Consider the following 19077-nt stretch of genomic DNA (forward strand, 5'->3'; position numbering starts at 1 on the left):
TAGTAAATTATTTGAATTAGTTGTTAAGCAGAGTGATGGCATGGGGGAAAAACTGTTCTTGTGCCTAGTTGTTCTGGTGTGCAGTGCTCTATAGTGTCGTTTTGAGGGTAGGAGTTGAAACAGTTTATGTCCAGGATGTGAGGGGTCTGTAGATATTTTCACAGCCCTCTTTTTGACTCGTGCAGTAAACAGGTCCTCCGTGGAAGGCAGGTTGGTAGCCATTATTTTTTCTGCAGTTCTAATGATCTTCTGAAGTCTGTGTCTGTCTTGTTGGGTTGCAGAGCCAAACCAGACAGTTATGGAGGTGCAGATGACAGACTCATTAATTCCTCTCTAGAACTGAATCAGCAGCTCTTTGGGCAGTTTGAGCTTTCTGAGTTTGTGCAGAAAGAACATTCTTTGTTGACCTTTTTTGATGATGTTTTTGATGTTAGGTGTATATACAGAATAAACAGAATTGGAAGGTCTGTGGAGATTTTAAGTCATCCAGGTCGTGGTTGTCCCAAAAGTGCTTTTCCAAGAAGCTTCTTGGATGGGAAGCAAAACATCTTCAAGGCAACTTCAAAAGTTGCCTTTTGAAAAGGAAAATTCTCCTTAGTTCCATGTTGCTTCTCTCCTTGATTACTTTCCATCCATATATGTACAATGATGGCCATAACTTTGAGTTTAAAGACCAAAAGGAAATCTTTGAAATAAAAATAAAAATCAAAGTCACAGAAGGATGGGCAGTTTAGAACTTGGAAGAAGGAACTTGGCTTTCTATAGGGGAACTTAAAAGCTTACAAATACTTCAGCTCATATCAAGAGGCTCAGAGTTGGTACGGGTAGTCCTCAGCGTACAACCACAAAATTTCCACTGCTAACAAGGCGGTAGCTAGGTGAGTTCTGCCACATTTTACCACGTGTTTTGCTAAAGTTGTTAAGCTGCAGTTGTTGAGTGAATTATGAGGTTGTTAAGATAATCTGGCTTCCCCCCCATTGATGCTCGTCAGAAGCCGGCTGGAAAGGTTACAAATAGTGATCACATGACCCATGGACAGTGCAACCGTCATAAATACCTGCCAGTTGCCAAGGGCCCGAATTTTGATCATGTGACCAAGGGGATGCTGCAACGGCCGTTAAGTGTGAAAACCAGACATATAAGTCATTGTCTTCTTCATTGTCGTTGTAACTTAGGAGGGTCACTAAACAAATGTTGTAATTAAAGGACTACCTGCAAACACTGTACAACAAGAATAAAAAGCAGTGGTGGACTGCTGCCGGTTTGGATTGGTTCAGATCAGGGGTGAAATGCTCCCGGTTTGGATCAGATTGCCCAATCCGGTAGGGATGGAGGCGGGCGGTTCGGAGAACTGGTAGCAAAAATCCCTGCCCCCCCCCATGCCCAGCTGAGCCGCGCAATCATCAGAGGCTTTTTTTCTTTTAAAAGCCTCTGACGATCCAAGCTGAGTTGACTGATCGGCAGAGGCATTTAAAAGAAAAAAAGCCTCTGCTGATCAGGCAACTCAGCTGGGATCGTCAGAGCCTTTTGAAAGCATTTTTTTACAACCCCTTTGCTGAAGAGGTTGTAGAAAAAATGGTTTTAAAAGTTAAAAAACAACAACTGGCCACGCCCACCCAGTCACATTACCCCACCACCACCAAGCCACGCCCACAGTAACAAATTTTAGATTTCACCACTGGTTCAAATGAACCACTAGTTCCGACCAGCATCTCATGCACCCGCCCTGGCGCTATCACGTCTTATATAATCTCCAAATTTTCGATGCCGTGCACAAGCGCTCACCTTCTCAGTTCCAGGCGAACCAGTTGTTACAGTATGTGACGCCCACTTCTAATAAAAACAAAAAAATTAACTGAAGAGAATGCATGCTTTTATTTATTCATTGTGAGCCACACACCTTATATTTCCTGCAGGAGCAAAAAGCTGCAAACTCCCCCCCCCCCACACACACAGTTTCTCTCCAAACAACAACCCTGTGAGTAGGCTGGAATGACTGGCCCAGGGTCTCCCAGTAAACTGCCACATATAAGGTAGGCTTTGGCATGGATTTCCCCAGTCTAAAGCCTTAACCACAATATCAGAAAAGGGCAAGGCGTTTAATTCGGTTACACAATGTTGATTGAGCTGCCTAGATTGCAGCGGCTGCTTTGCAAGGATTTCTCTGCGAGGGAATTCCCCTCACCACAGATTCACGGCCAAGGGCTAAATGGGACTTTTTTGGACACATTTGTTTTGGTTTGGGACACTTCCAGGGACACAGTTTTCACACGCTGCATCTTGCAATGGATACAGGTGTTTCATGCAATAAGGGAAGCAAAAATAGAACTTGGTTGAAGTTAGGAAAGTCATTCAACAAGCAACCCAATGGCGTTGAGCCAACAAGATGCCTCCAGAAGCCCAGGCGCTCTGTTTCTTGCACCTTATGAAGGTCCATGGTGTGGTATCATGGTTAGAGAGTTGGAAGCAGACTGCAAAGACCTGACTTCAAATCCATGCCCACCAGGGGTGGGTTCTAAATTTTTTTACTACCGGTTCTGTGGGCGTGGCTTATTTTGTGGGTGTGGCTTGGAGGTCATGTGACTAGGTGGGCGTAGCTAGCTGGTCAGAGTCATTTCTGGAAGGTCCTCGCACTTACGACCAGTCCTCGCACTTACGACCCGACTCATTTGTTTGCTTTTAACACTGATCAGCTGTAGGGCGGCCCTTTGAAGCCCCGCGGCAAGAGTTTAAACAGTTTTTTTCCCTCTAGTCATCAGCTGGGACTCAGGAGGCAGCAATAGATTGGGGGTGGGGCCAAATAAAAGGTAAGAATAACGTGGGTGGGGGGAGGGCGGGGGGAACCGGTTCGGTGACATCATATCGTCACCGCTACCAGCTCGGCGGAACCGGACTGAACCGGGAGGAACCCACCACTGATGCCCACCTAATTAAACTCTCAGATGGTGACTGTACTAGAGAGTACAGGTAATCCTCGATTGACAACCGTTCACTTAGCAGTTTTGATCACCATATTACAAAAAAGATGTTGAGGCTTTGGGAAAAATGCAAAGAAGAGCAAGTGAGATGATTGAGGGTCTGGAGACAAAAACATACGAGGAACGGTTGCAGGAATTGGGTATGGCTGGTCTAGAGAAAAGAAGGAGTACAGGGTGATATGATAGCAGTATTTCAGTATTTGAGGGGCTGCCATAAAGAAGAAGGTGTGTGGGGGGGATCAACTTATTTTCCAAAGCACCAGAAGGCAAGACAAGAAACAATGGATGAGAACTAATCAGGGAAAGAAGCAACTTGGAATTAAGGAAAAATGTCCTAACAGTGAGGACAATTAACCAGGGAAACAGCTTTGCCTTCAGAAGTTATAGGTGCTTCATCATGGGAGGTTTCTAAGAAGAGACTGGACAGTCACCTGTCTGCAATGGTATAGGGCAGTGATGGTGAATCTTTTAGACACCAATTTATTTATTTTATTTTATTTTATTATTCATATTTCTATGCCGCCCACTCTCCGAGGACTCTGGGCAGCTTACACCAAAGACAGTATACTAAATAGCACATTGCCCCCTAATAATCTGGGTCCTCATTTTACCCACCTCGGAAGGATGGAAGGCTTGAGCCGCTGGGATTTGATCCGCTGATCTGCTGAACTAGCAGTCAGCTGAAATAGCTGCAGTACTGCACTCTAACCATCTGCGCCACCTCGACTCTTTGCCCAAACAATGTGCACGCACAGTTATACTTAACAACTGCATGATTCACCTAACAACTTAAATGGTTTGCTTAACAACTGTGACCAAAAAAAGTCGTAAAATGGGACAAAACTCACTTAACAACTGCCTTGGTCAGCCACAGAAATTTTGGGCTCAGTTGTGGTCATCAGTTGAGGACTACTTGCATGTACCTTTTCTGGGGTCAGGGGGCTTCTCTGACTTGACTCTGAACGTCTTTGCTGATTTATTTCCCACTCCCCTGCTTTTTTCAGGGCACAGGCAGAAGTTGGAAGAACAAACGAAATTCCAAGATCGTTACGGAGAGCTGGAAAGGCTTCGGCACTCAATGAGAGTCACTCCGACGACGGTCAATTCTCGGGGGTCCCTGGGCACCCCAGGGCACTTTGGTACACAAGCTCAAAGCCAGATTCAAGGTAAGAGCTTTGGTTACTTGTGAGGTGTCCTCAGAGTATGGTTCAAAAAGTCAAAATACGGCTGTGACAGTGTGACCAAAGCTCTGCCTATTTTTCATTTGCATTATGTAAAAATAAAAAAAAAATCAGGTTGAGTTTCAATCACATCATTGCGGTCACCACATTGATTCTGGGGGTCTTTGTTGCTCTCTGAGCATGGTAGCAGAGGTGGGTTTCAGCAGGTTCTGACCAGTTCTGGAGAACCAGTAGCAGAAATTTTGAATAGTTCGGAGAACCGGTAGTAAAAATTCTGACTGGTCCCACCCCCATCTATTCTCTGCCTCCCGAGTCCCAGCTGATCGGGAGGAAATGGGGATTTTGCAGTAACCTTCCCCTGGAATGGGGTGGGAATGGAGATTTTACAGTATCCTTCCCCTGCCACACCCACCAAGCCACACCCACAGAACCGGTAGTAAAAAAATTTGAAACCCACCACTGCTTGGTAGGTGTTCTTGCAGACATTTAATTACCAAACTAGGTAACATCATCAGTGCATCACACATTACCTACTTCCATAATGAAACCTCTGCAAGAAAAGCTCAGAGAGCACCAAACCCCCTACGGTTAACACCTGAGTGGCAAATATACTTCTCTCTTGGTATTTCGACTTTTATTTAACCATAGTTTACGGACTTCCCTACCTCCTTAATAACCAGCAGCAACAATATTGGCAAAACTTTAGTCAAACGATAATTGAAACGGAACTCTTGTTGGAATAGCATCCAAATGGTTAACTGGCTTGAATCAACTGGAGTTTGTTTGTTTGTTTGTTTGTTTGTTTGTTTGTTTGTTTATTTTTATATGCCGCCCTTCTCTGGAGACTCAGGGTGGCTTACAATGCGTTAAGCAATAGCCTTCATACTTTTGTATATTTTATACAAAGTCAGTTTATTGCCCCCACAAACCGGGTCCTCATTTTACCCACCTTAGAAAGAATGGAAGGCTGAGTCGACCTTGAGCCTGGTGAGAATTGAACTCGCAGTAATTGCAGGCAGCTGGATGTTAAATGCTGCCTTAGTAGGAGGCATTAGCCTCCTACGCCACTCAGGCTCACTATACTTTACTGTCTCTATGGGCATTGCTGGGCAGCATTTGTTCTCTCTGATGTGGTACAGCATCCAGCTTGACACAATGTCTGGAGAATTCAAGGCGTTGAAGTCCAGAAATTTTAAAAATGCGAAGATTAAGAAACACTGCTTTAAAATAGGTCATCCTCATTTAAGCTACCACAATTGAGACTGGCCATTCCCTGTTTTAAGAGAAGCAGTAGCTAACCGAAACCGCTGATCTTTGTTTTACGATCTTACTTCAGGTTTACAGACCTGCAAAGGGAGTAAATGTGAGGACTATCAGGTGCAAGAAGTTAGAAGGCAGGATAGAGTTCAAAAGTGCTATAAGTTTATTTCATGCTGTCTATTCACAAGAATCCGATCGACTGCACCTGTGTATGGTTTGCCAATTGCACAGTGGCAGATAGGACAGCGCTCCAGAGGGTCAACGTCATTGCCCAGAGGATCATTGGCTGCCCCCTCCCCTCTTTGGAAGAGCTTTATAGCTCCCGCTGCCTTAAGAAAGTTCAAAACATTCTTAAAGATCCATCTCATCCTGGGCACCCTTTTTTTTTTTAACTATTACCATCTGGCAGACGGTACAGGATAATAAAAACAAGGACAATTAGGCTGAAAAACAGCTTCTATCCTGGAACAGTAACTATGTTGAATTCTACTGTATAGTGCAATATTAATGCAATATCAGGGGTTTTCAATTCAATTGTAGAGAATGCGAAGGATGAGTGCTTGTGTTTTATTTTTATAGTTACAATGTTCACTGAAGATGGCATTTAATTTCATTGTACGAGGTGCAATGACAAAAAAGTAAACTAACTGACCAATTCTACCTGAGAATCAGGTAGTGGCGTAGGAGGCTAATGCCTCCTACTAAGGCAGCATTTAACATCCAGCTGCCTGCAATTACTGCAAGTTCAATTCTCACCAGGCTCAAGGTTGACTCAGCCTTCCATTCTTTCTAAGGTAGGTGAAATGAGGACCCAGTTTGTGGGGGCAATAAGCTGACTTTGTATAAAATATACAAAAGTATGAAGGGTATTGCTTAACGCATTGTAAGCTGCCCTGAGTCTCCGGAGAAGGGCGGTATGTGTATATATATATAAATAGGGGACAGATAAGAATCAACGGACTTTGAGAGAGAGAGGGAGGGAGGGAGGGAGAGAGAGAGAGAGAGAGAGAGAGAGAGAGGGAGGGAGAATGTCTTAGATCTCTTATGGGGAGTAGAGACTCCAAACTGAAAATGTGTTTGACCCCACCCTTGGGCTCAGCCTGGTCACCTCCTACAGGACTGGTTGCAAATTTACTTTTTCATCACAGTTGTCAGTGGAAACAGTCGCTGTATGAGGCAGTCATAAAACAAGGACTACCTATAAAAGATAAATGACTTAAGGCCAAAAATGTGCAGAAGACAGAGGAAGAAGCCATGTTTTAAGTTAAAGTTTGTTCAGTTGAAAAGTTTATGCTAGCATGGATCTAAATATACTCCCTTACTATGCATTTTCCTTCTCCTTTACTGGGTAGCCTTCTGTTTCCACCCACAGTGGTCTATTTGGGTAGCAAATGTTGCCAGATGCAAGGATACATCAAAGCTGCAATAAAATTAAAAGCCCAACCAGATGCATTGTTGGATTTTTGTGGGTCATTTGTGGGAAGAACAGAGTGGTGTCCTCTGTCAAGATTTGTGCACTGGAAAGGACTTCAACATTCAGGATCCTTTCAGATGTAGCAGAAATGGGCTTATTCCGTTTGGAAGAAAGCAGTTACGCTTTGGAAAAACGCTAGCAACATTTATACAATAATCAGCAACAGGTTTCAAAAGCCACGATTACAATTTCTTTAAACAATTAATTCAGTCGTGTTGGTCTCAGCCTGGGAGGACCACACAACAATCTTGGTAGCTTTGCCTTTTTATACTAAACTTATCTACGTCTTCATAGAAAAGTAAAAGAATATATATTTACTGTATGTATTTTATCCAGTGGTGAAATCCATTTTTTTTTACTACCGGTTCTGTCGGTGTGGCTTGGTGGGCATGATGTGGCTTGGAGGGCATGGCTTGGTGGGCGTGGTAGGGCAAGGATATTGCAAAATCTCCATTCCCACCCCACTCTGGGGCCAGCCAGAGGTGGTATTTGCCGGTTTTCCGAACTACTCAAAATTTCCGCTACCGGTTCTCCGAACTGCTCAAAATTTCCGCTACCGGTTCTCTAAACTACTCAAAATTTCTGCTACCAGTTCTCCGAACTGCTCAAAATTTCCGCTACCGGTTCTCCAGAACCTGTCAGAACCTGCTGGATTTCACCCCTGGTTTTATCCTTCCTGAGGGAAAGATAAGAGTTAAACATGAGAGAAACCATGTAAAGAGAACAAGTGTTTTAATGACACCAGGAAAACCTGCAGGACATGGTCAAATTATTCAAGATGGAAGCCACAACAATGTGATCAAAGCCCCATGTGTTATTGTTGTTTTGCCGTGGGCACCATTTTTTACTTTTTCAATCATGCCCTGCAGACAATGGAGCACTTATAGTATCTACAAGCTCTTTAAAGCAGCTGCATCTTTTCCAGAAATGAACAATAGCTGCAGAGGACAGCCACCGTAAACCGAGACAAAATAATTTGACAAATCAGTGCTACACTGTCCCAAAGGTGCTTTTTTCAAGAGGCAACTGGATTTTCTCGTTTTTTTTTGAAGACGTTTTGCTTTCTCATCCAAGAATGAGAAGCACCAAGAACACATCTTGGTGCCTAGAACGACCAAAGGGAACACGTTGGTTTTGTCCTCTTCTTTTGTGGCATTGCATTCCTTCTCTTGTTTGGAAGTGGATAGGTGGTCACTGTACATTCCTTTCTGCCAAAGTCACTGCCTGGATCTGGCTTTTGAAAAAAAAATTCTCCCTTCGGCCTCTGAAAGGGTTTTCCCCATCTGCTTAATTTGGCAGCTGCAAAAGAGTTTTCCAAAGGAAGCTTCAAAATATTCATGAAGGGAAAGTGACTTTTCTTTGAGGTTCAGAGTTTCCCCTTTCCAGAGAATGGATGGAGCCAAGATGATCTCCTTGCTTTCGTTTTTCCTCTCCTTTGTATTTTTTTTTTTAAAATTTGATTTATATGCCGCCCTTCTCCGGAGACTCAGGGTGGCTTACAATGCGTTAAGCAATAGCCTTCATACTTTTGTATATTTATACAAAGTCAGTTTATTGCCCCCATAATCTGGGTCCTCATTTTACCTACCTTAGAAAGGATGGAAGGCTGAGTCAACCTTGAGCCTGGTGAATTTGAACTTGCAGTAATTGCAGGCAGCTGATGTTAATAACAGTGCTTTAGTCTGCTGCGCTACCAGAGCTCTTCTTCAGTATTTCTTCTTCAGTAGCCTGTTACTGCGCACAAGATTTTGAAAGCAGTCTTATTGCTATCTGAAATTTAAAAAAAAATAACACCATAGGAACCTTGATGCTTTCGGAGCTTGATTGATTTCTTGGCAGGCATTTCATTATCTAACCAGGTAACATCTTCAAATGCTATTTTACCCAGTTGGGTAATCGCATAAAACCTGTTATTGGCTAACAAGATAAAACGGGACCTACTTTAAAGCACAACAGTAGATTAAAACTCTTCTGCTTTTAGTTTTTTTTCCTCCCAGTTCTCATTCCATGTTGATGCACAAGAATTTGCAATGAAATTTCTTCCAAATTTCGGTGAACTTCTCAAGGGCAGAATGTATTGCGTTGCCCTGATGTAATGCTAAGATGGCCAAGAATGCATGCGAAGATCTCATTTCATCGCATGCTCATCTCTTGAGTCATCTGCAGCCTCCGTGGCTTCCCATACTTCTATTCCAACTTGCATCAAGAGGTAATGCGAGTTCTTTCGGATTGAGAAATAATACAGGTAGTCCTCGACTTACGACAACAATTGAGCCCAAATTTTCTGTCGTTAAGTGAGACATTTTCTAAGTGTCTCACTTCTAATTTTTTGTCCCATTTATGACCTTTCCTGCCTCGGTTGTTAAGTGAATCCCTGCAGTTGATAAGTTAATTACCCAGTTGTTAAGTGAATCTGGCTTCCCCATTGACGTTGCTTGTCAGGAGGACGCAAAAGCGGATCCCATGACCTCCCGCTTATGACTGCAACTGTCATAAATATGGACCAGTTGCTGAGCATCCAAATTTTAATCACATGACCATGAGGATGCTGCAACGGTTGTAAGTGTGAAAAATGGTCAGAGGTCACTTTTTTCAGGGATGTTGTAACTTTGAACAGTCACTAAACGAACTGTCGTAAATTGAGGACAACCTGTACTGAATATTGCTATTAGGATGTGGAATAGAAACAGAGGTGGGTTTCAGCAGGTTCTGACCAGTTCTGGAGAACTGGTAATGGAAATTTTGAGTAATTCGGAGAACCGGTAGTAAACATTCTGACTGGCCCCCATCTATTCTCTGCCTCCCAAGTCCCAGCTGCTCGGGAGGAAATGGGGATTTTGCAGTAACCTTCCCCTGGAGTGGGGAGGGAATGGAGATTTTACAGTATCCTTCCTCTGGAGTGGGGTGGGAATGGAGATTTTATAGTATCCTTCCCCTGGAGTGGGGTGGGAATGGAGATTTTACAGTATCCTTCCCAGTGGTAGGTTTCAAAATTTTTTACTACTGGTTCTGTGGGCGTGACTTGGTGGGCATGGCATGGCTTGGTGGGCGTGACTTGGTGGGCATGGCAAGGAAAGGATACTGTAAAATCTCCATTCCCACCCCAGTCTAGGGGAAGGATACTGCAAAATCCCCATTTCCTCCCGATCAGCTGGGACTTGGGAGGCAGAGAATAGATAGGGGCAGGGCCAGTCAGAATTTTTACTACCGGTTCTCCAAACTACTCAAAATTTCCGCTACCGGTTCTCCAGAACTGGTCAGAACCTGCTGAAACCCACCTCTGGTGTGGCCCATTTAGCAGTCCATTAAACAATACACACAAATTTAACTTTAATTTGTTATGCTCCTGGGAATGGAAAGCAGGTTAGTGAAGGGATGTGGCTGCCTTGTGTGTGTGTGTGGGGGGGTGTTGAGGGACTTCTGTTTGTGTGTGTGTGTCTCCCTCCCTCCCTCCCTCCGTCCTCTCTCTCTTTCTCTCTGGAGGCTGGGGTTCATTTTTGGCCTCCTCGGCTTCCAGAAGGCAGGTGGGGGCCGGCAGGTAGGTGGGGTGATGTGGGCGGAGCAGTCTCATGGTTCCGCGCGGGCCGGATTAATGGCTTTGGTGGGCCATATTCGGCCCGCGGGCCGTAGTTTGAGGACCCCTGGTCCAAGTGTTCTGTTTTGCTTGATGGATTCATATCCTATATTTCCTCCAAGAACTTAAATGGCACTCCTAGCACTAATTTGTTTTTTCCTACAACAACAACTTTGCAAGGCTGGTTAAACTGACTCATCCTCGCGTTGAAACTCTGCCGAGGATAGATTTGAATGCAGGCCTTCGCCGTGTTAATCCAGAGCCTTAACCACTCTGCTCTGCTGTTGTGTTGCTTTGACTAAAATATTCAGGTCCATTTTCCAACCTTCTGTTAATTTGCAAGTTTTATTTTTCTCTCCCACATCAAATGGGCATTCTACAGCCAATGAATAGCCTGAGGCCTCATCCGGCAATTTTTGATTCCCCCTGTCTCACGTTTTTTTAATTCCCTCTAAAGCCGTTATGAATTTCTGTGTTTCTGCAATCCTTGAGGTTGTCTCAAACAGATTCCTTCCCCCTTCAGCATTGGGTTGTGCTGTTTAACTACAGCAGGCGTGACACTCAGATAATTGTATTTGCTAAGGGTATTCCTCAGCATGGGCAGCTAGCACGGATAAATAAACAGAAAGTCAGAACTAGCTTTAACACCGTATTTCAGTTCAACGGGTTTCCTTCCCTTTCCTTCCGCTAACGGAGTTGGGATTGCAACCCAACCCTGGGAGCTGAAGTGACAGACTGATGGCTTTAACTGCTGGGCCATTCATTGGAAATCTCCATTGGGTTATTGAGGAATTTGCAAGTTATTGTAAGAGTGCTGATTCTCGACATCCATTTCCCTCTTCCCTCCAGCTGCGAAGGAAGCTTCATTCCAGTTGGGGAGCCCTGCTGGCAAAACAGATTTCAAAAGTTGCCCTCTGGAAAATTAGCAAAGCTTCCCTTTAGTGGCTGTGCATCCTTCTTTTCATCACATTCTCTCCTTAGAAGCATCAGAAAGATGTTCTGGTGTAGGAGTCTCCAAAGTTGCCAACTTTAAGACTCGTGGACTTCAACTCCCAGAATCCCTAGCATGGCTGGCTGGGTAATTCTGGGAGTTGAAATCTATGAGTCTTAAAGGTCCCTGGAGGTCCCTGGCCTAGTGCAATCCCACGCCAAGCATAAACCAGGAGAGCTGTTGGCCTTTCAAGAGTTCCTCTCCAATTTTCAGACCTATAAGCACAGTCTTAGAATTTTGAATGCACGTTCGGAGGGCTGCGGTGGCCAGGGTCTCTTCATTTGCAAAAGGGCCACGTAGGCATGAAGGCTCAGAAAATCCAAAAAGGCCCTTTGATACCCAGGGCACTAGGTGGGAACCTAGACTTCACATATGGCTAGCAGATTGAGCAGGCAGGTAGACATAGATCAGCTGATCACAGGTGCATGGGTCATTTGATTTCAGGTACACAAATTACGTAGGTTACTTTCGATTTTAAATACTTTACAAAGGTTGGTCTGTGTAGGTAATAGAATAAAAGAATTGAAAGAGAACTTAAAAGTCTTCTAGTACAACCCCTTGCACAAATAGGAAACCCTATACTATTTCAGACAAATGGTTATCCAATCTCTTCTTAAAAACTTCCAGTGTTGGAGCATTCACAACTTCTGCAGGCAAGTTGTTCCACTGATTAATTGTTCTCGCTGTCAGGAAATTTCTCCTTGGTTCTAAGTTGCTTCTCTCCTTGATTAGTTTCCATTCATTGCTTCTTGTCCTGCCTTCAGGTGCTTTGGAGAATTGGTTGACCCCCTCTTCTTTGTGGCAGCCCTTAGATTTTGGAACACTGGTAAATTCGTGTATGCCCAATTTGTGCAGATCGGCAGTCTCCACCTCTCTTTTGGTCTCCCTTCCTCTCTTTTTTGAATGATATATACACTTCCATCCTGATCACAACCATTCTTGATGACTATGTGTGTTTACATATTGGGGAAATAGGTGTTCTGAAGCAAGCAGGCATTATTTTAATTATTTCAAATGGGCAGCTTATGAGTCAAAGGCAATCAAATGCAATTTCGGGATATTAACTAAAATTTAGAGTATCTTCAGATGCGATGTTGTTGCTGTGATTATTTATAAAGTCTCTATAATGTTCTGAGTGATGCGTGGATATTAAAAGATTAAGCTAATCCCTGCCCACAGGCTGGCAATATAATAGGCACAAAACAAAAACATGGAAAGAAGCAGAAAAAGGAAAGGTCTTGAAAGACTTACTTATTGCTTGAGAGAGAGAGAGGAAAGAATCTTATCGTATACCAAGTAGTGTCTGTAATTTTTGTAAACACTCTGATTAAAAGCCATCTTTATTTATATAACAAGCTGATGAATCAGGTGAAATCTTTTTAAATGATTGTATTTAATCAATTGAAGATTGCATCTGGGGTGGGAAGTCAGATTTATCCTGGAGGAAGATTATAGAAAACAGAAGACAGAAAAGGGCTTTGGGAGGGAAAAACCAGAAGGAAAAGAAGAAGGGAAGTCAGCATAAACATTTATGCATGGGTGTTAAATCTCTCTCCTGTTTATCATGTCAGTCAATGTAACTTAGTCCAGAAAAGCAGACAGCTATTTTAGGAATGTATGAATAGCTGGCTCTGATCTGCATCGTTGTCTCATAGAGAAATATTTGGGGACTTGCACAAATATTTCTATCTGAAAAAGGAGTGATGGAAGCTTAGAAGGAATGCAGGTAATTTCTCTCTGGTAACCAAAGGGGTCTGCTAAAACATTGTTTTTGTTCCTTGATGCCAGTGAGGTTGCTTCTGATTGCTCATATGTGCAGTCTTGATCTAGAACTGCAAGACATGGAGGTCCATGGCCCAGATAGCCCCTCTGCTGTGGTATTTCCAGGCGGTCCATTATGCATTGCCCCAAATGTGTATGTTTGAATATATTGAACTCCAATACTAAAACATATCAACAGCCGATAATATAATAAACCATGGAAATTGCAGTGATGGTATACCAGTGGTGAAATCCAAATTTTTTTACTACCGGTTCTGTGGGCGTGGCTTGGTGGGCGTGGTGTGGCTTGGTGGGCATGGCAGGGGAAGGATACTGCAAAATCCCCATTCCCTCCCCACTCCTTGCAAAATCTCCATCCCCACCCCACTCTGGGGCCAGCCAGAGGTGGTATTTGCCAGTTCTCCAAACTACTCAAAATTTCCACTGCCAGTTCTCAGAACTGCTCAAAATTTCCACTATCGGTTCGCCTAACTTCTCAAAATTTCCACTACCGGTTCTCTGAACTTCTCAAAATTTCCGCTACCGGTTCTCCAGAACCTGTCAGAACCTGCTGGATTTCTCCCCTGTGGTATACCCATAGAAGAGAATACTTGTAGCTCAGGGTTGAATTATGAAGTCCTTAGCGCTCTCTGAGCTTGGTGGTTTTCTTGCAGACATGTCATCACCGAACTAGGCAACATCATCAGTGCACTGATGAAGTTACCTAGTTCAGGTATTTATTGGTTCGATTTATATGCCGCCCTTCTCCGGAGACTCAGGGCGGCTTACAATGCATTAAGCAATAGCCTTCATACATTTTGTATACACCTGCTTATAGGGCTTTCGCTCCCCCCCCCAAGCGGTGTTCTTTTTTATACAAAGTCAGCTTATTGCCCCCACAAACCGGGTCCTCATTTTACCTACCTCGAAAGGATGGAAGGCTGAGTCAACCTTGAGTCTGGTGAGATTTGAACTTGCAGTAATTGCAGGCAGTTGGTGCTACTTAACTGTACTTTAATCTGCTGTGCCACCAAGACTGTTTGGTGAAATGTCTTTAAGGAAACCACCAAGCTCAGAGAGCACCAAGGACCCCATAGCATACCTAATTTAACAATTTAACAATTTAATTTAACAATTTAACAATTCCCATAATTATTTTGGAAGCACCATCATGATATCTCATGGTTTCATAGAGCACCTCTACAGTTGGTGGGAGTAAGTAAAGAAGGGCAAAAGAAGAAGGGGATGGCAGAGAACGAGGTGGCTGGCTGGAATCACTGAAGCAGTCGGCGTTAGCTTAAATGGACTCCGGGGGATGATAGAGGACAGGAAGGCCTGGAGGAACATTGTCCATGGTGTCACAATGGGTCGGACACGACTTTGGAACTAACAACAACAACAACAACCTCACCTACTTATCTTTTGATATATAAATGTTTTGAAAGTGGCTTCACCCAACTATTTTATGGATGGGAAAGTTCACAGCTCACAAAACTCTGGTGCCAACTTCCAGATCTTCTCACCAACCCAAAATGTGGTCAACACAAGATCTAGATTTTCTCCAAGGAAAAAGACTGTTAGCCTTGATGACGGTGGGAATTCTTCTGAAGGCCATCCGGTTGGGAGACTAGTGTGCTTCCTTGCCCAGTCAGTTGGCCGCTGTGAGAACAGACTGCTAGACTGGATATAGGTCATGATCCCAACCCAGCATAGGGCTGCTTGTGATTTTTATGAAATAAAATAATGGCAACCTTTTATTTAAAAAGGACGAAGCAGTTTGGAAAGCAGTGCAGTGCGGAATTCCTGTTTGGTGGTGCTGAGAATGGGGAGCCCCCCAAAGCATTGGCATGATATTAGCCAGGGCAGTGACCTCTGGTTCAACACACATTCTTCACTTCCCAGCTCCCTCATCCAAAGTGTTGCCATTTCCGTTGATAGATTGGGTCAAAAAAAAAAAAAAACACCGCAGCTTGTGCCGGTGCCATACTTGCTCTCACAATGGCTAAATTCTTACTTCTAAATGAGTGTATTCAGTTAAGGCAGCAGCTGGTGCGATTTCCAGAAGAAAATAAACATTTCCTTCAAATATTTTGATTGGCAGCAAGACAAGCTAAATACTTGCCCTCCAAATTGCCAAGAAAGAAATCCAGGAATGCGCAAAATCCAGAAATATAAATCGGGCCATAGTAAATTTTTCAGAAGGAAGCAATAAACGTCTGTGGCTTTTTTTTTTTTTTTTAAACCCTGTTATGATTGAACTGGTAGATTTTGCTCATGGTTTAGGTTGGGTTAGGTAGGAGGATGGGGCAGGACGGAAGAGAGTTGGTCATCTCCAGCTGCGAATGGAATGAAAAACCAGAAAAATAGTAGTTGCAAAGAGACTTTATCCTTCAGGCAAGACCCACCATGAAGAATGAAAAAGTGGGATCAGGCAATAATAGATCGTAACAGAATAACAGAGTTGGAAGGGATCTCGGAGATCTTCTTGTCCAACCCCCTATTCAAGCAGGAAACCCCATACCCATGATGGCGAACCTATGGCATGCGTGGCCAAAATGGCATGTGGAGCCATGTCACCTGGCACTTGTAGTCTTGCCCGTTCCTCTTCCCAGTTTCTGGCACATGTGCACGCAATATTAGCTGGCATTTGTGCGTGCGGTAGTGCCGGAAACGGAAGAGCTGGTCTTCCATTTTCCTGCATGATAATGCACGCTGGCCAGCCGATTGTTGCACGCAAATGTGTGCCAGAAATCTGGAAGACTAACTTCCGGAGTGCACCGGAAACCAAACGTTCATTTTTGGGCACACGCATGCATCCTGGGCAGCTCCTCTTCCGGGTTGTGGCCCAGATGAGAGCGTGCATGTGGGTTCCCTTTTCGGCACTCGGTGCTGAAAAGGTTCACCATCACTGCCCTATACCATTTTAGACAAATGGTCGTCCAGTCCCTTCTTGAAAGCCTCCAGTGTTGGAGCACCCACAATTTCTGGAGGCAAGTTGTTCCACTGGTCAATTGTTCTCACTGTCAGGAAATTTCTCCTTGATTAATTTCCATCCATTGCTTCTTGTCTTGCCTTCTGGTGCTTTGGAAAATAGGTTGACCCCCTCTTTCTTTCTGGCAGCCCCTCAAATATTGGAACCCTGCAATCATGTAACCCCTTCTTTTCACTAGACTGGCCATGCCCAGTTCCTGCGACCGTTCTTCCTATGTTTATAAGATTGAAGCCACCCCCTGAAAAGGACCATGTCAATCTGGATGTTGTCCCTGAAATGGGTTGATTCTTTCCTGCCTTGCATTGGTCTTTTCAGAGGTATCTGGTTGGCCACAGAGAGACAACGAACTGGACAGGACAGCTATGAAAAGATTTGATTTGGAGATTTCACGCTCTACAGCAGGGGTCTCCAACCTTGGCAACTTTAAAACTTGTGGACTTCAACTCCCAGAGTTCCTCAGCTGGCAAAGCTGGCAAAGCAAAGCAACTCTGGGAGTTGAAGTCCACAAGTCTTAAAGTTGCCAAGGTTGGAGACCCCTGCTCTAAAGCCATCCATTCAGCTCTCTGGATCAAACCAGCTTTTCAATTTGGACCAAGCATTGAGAACAAATCACACTATCACACTATCTCTGAGTCGGTCAGAGTACTCGGAAGAGGTTTGGCTCAAGCGGGAAATGGATTTGAAAATTGATTTACAAAATCAAATCAATGCCATAGTTTGATCCGATCATTGTTCCATACTAAATCATTGGCTTGAAAACAGATGAGAGTCCACTCACATATAACTCTACCCCAAAGTGGGGTCCAGGTACTGGAAAAGTTTAGTTTCTATCGAACTCTCCTTTTTGATGTAACAATAGAGGAAAGTTATTAAAATGCAGGAGGATAGTAGAGGACAGGAAGGCCTGGAGGAATGTTGTCCATGGGGTCGCGATGGGTCGGACACGACCTCGCAACTAACAACAACATTAAAATGCAGAGGAAATATATTAACTGAATTTAATGTAAGTTATAGTCAAATGAAAATAAAACCGAGCTTTTTGTAGTTCTGCTCTGTTCAGACTCCCAGTTTTGCCCACGTTTGATCACTTCTAGTCCTCCTTTCAACGTCTGGAATAACTTCATGCCTGAAAGAGTTGGGTCCTTCTGATGAAAGCATTAAGCCTAGGCCAAAGGCTCTTTTTGTGACTTTCCATACAGGCAGTCCTTGACTTACAACCATTCATTGAGCGATCATTCAAAGATACAACGGCACTGAAAAAAGTGACATAGGACTGTTTTTCACACTTACGATTCTTGCAGCAAATTCGGATGCTTGGCAACTGGCTCATATTTATGACCATTGCATTGCCATGTCATGGATTCATGTGATCAGCTTTGGCAACCTCCTGACAAGCGAAGTCAGTGAGGAAGCCAGATTCACTTAACAGCCGTGTTACTAACGTAACACCTGCAGTGATTCACTTAACAACTGGGGCAAGAAAGGTCATAAAATATGGCAAAACTCACTTAACAACTGTTTCACAACAGAACAACAGAAATATTGGGTTCTTTTGTGGTCGTAAGTCGAGGACTACCTGTACTATAGTTAGTAAACCTCTGCTAACCCAAAGCCCATTTCAATATAGAAAGGGCTACCTCCCATAATTATAATGCAGAGAGAGAGAGAGAGAGAGAGAGAGAGAGAGAGAGAGAGAAATGCGTCTTTCTCCATTAATGGCTTATAACACCTTCATAACATCACCTAACCATTGTTGAAATGATATAAATCTGTCCTCATTCCTGTTTTTCTTACATAACAACAGTTAGTTGGATAACTCTAGAAGACGCCTTTAAGTCACCAGAATGGAAATGACCGCAGTGCAGGTAGTCCTTGACATATGACCACAATCGAACCCAAAGTTCATGTTGCTAATGTGAGAAATTTTTACAACTTTTCTTGCCACATTTGTTTTGTTTGTTTTTTGAAAAGTTTTTCAGCTTTATTTCTTATACACATAACATAAAATGTACATTTTCTTATTTGTAATTAATCCTACATATACATGTTTTCCTTAAAGAAAGCATTAAAATAAGGCATTTTAATTACATTTGGAGCTGCTCTTCTACCCTTTCTTCCCTCATTTCGCAACAACCCTTCTTCTTCTTCTCCTCTTTTCCTTTCCTCCCTCCTCTCCTCTCCTACTTTCTCCTTCCTCCTCTCCTACCTCATCCTACTTCCCTTTCCTTTCCCCCACTCCTCTCTTCTTTTCCCCCTTCTCACCTTCTCTCCTACTCCTGTCCTCTGCCCTTCCTTCCTCCCTCTCCTTTTCCCTTCCTTCCCTTCCTCTCCCTCCCTCTCCTCTTCCTACCCTCTACTCCTCTCTCCTTTCTATCTTCTTTGCTGTGAAATATTCTCCTTGTTAACAACTTCTATATTCTAATAGTATATACTTTCTTTCAATTTCTTTTCAGATTTATTCTATCTATCAGTATTATCATCATAATTGTACATTTATTCTTATTATCTTCTTTCTTTTGCCCCCCTTCCATCACCCTTTTTCATTTACTCTGGTGTCATCTGGGTTTCTATTTCTTTTTTATCCTCTCCCTCGTTTAACTTTCTATTATCTAAATCATTTATCTATCCTCTTATCTTCATATTTCTTTTCTAACCATATATAAAATCTTCCCCATGTCTTGAAATAACACTGATTCCTCTTTATCTCTTATTCTTAAAGTTAATCTGTTCATTTCCGCACAGTCTAAAATCTTTTTTTATTACTTCACCTTCTGACGGAATTTTCTCTGTCTTCCAATTTTGTGCAAATACAATTCTTGCTGCTGTTATTATATGTATAGTTAAATATACATCTTGCCACATTTG

At 43.3% G+C, this 19077-nt stretch overlaps 1 protein-coding gene across 1 annotated transcript in view; it reads left to right on the plus strand.

Moving 5' to 3' along the window:
* RUNX3 (RUNX family transcription factor 3) overlaps window positions 1-19077 on the plus strand; it is a 208156-nt gene that overhangs the window by 172656 nt on the left and 16423 nt on the right. Inside the window, exon 6 of the mRNA XM_034413491.3 lies at window positions 3984-4145. Within this exon, the coding sequence (XP_034269382.2) occupies window positions 3984-4145 (162 nt within the window). The remainder of the gene's footprint in view (window positions 1-3983; window positions 4146-19077) is intronic.

This window comes from Pantherophis guttatus, chromosome 10 (genome assembly GCF_059756535.1).
Source record: "Pantherophis guttatus breed Tessera chromosome 10, ASM5975653v1, whole genome shotgun sequence".
Taxonomy (NCBI): Eukaryota; Metazoa; Chordata; class Lepidosauria; order Squamata; family Colubridae; genus Pantherophis; species Pantherophis guttatus.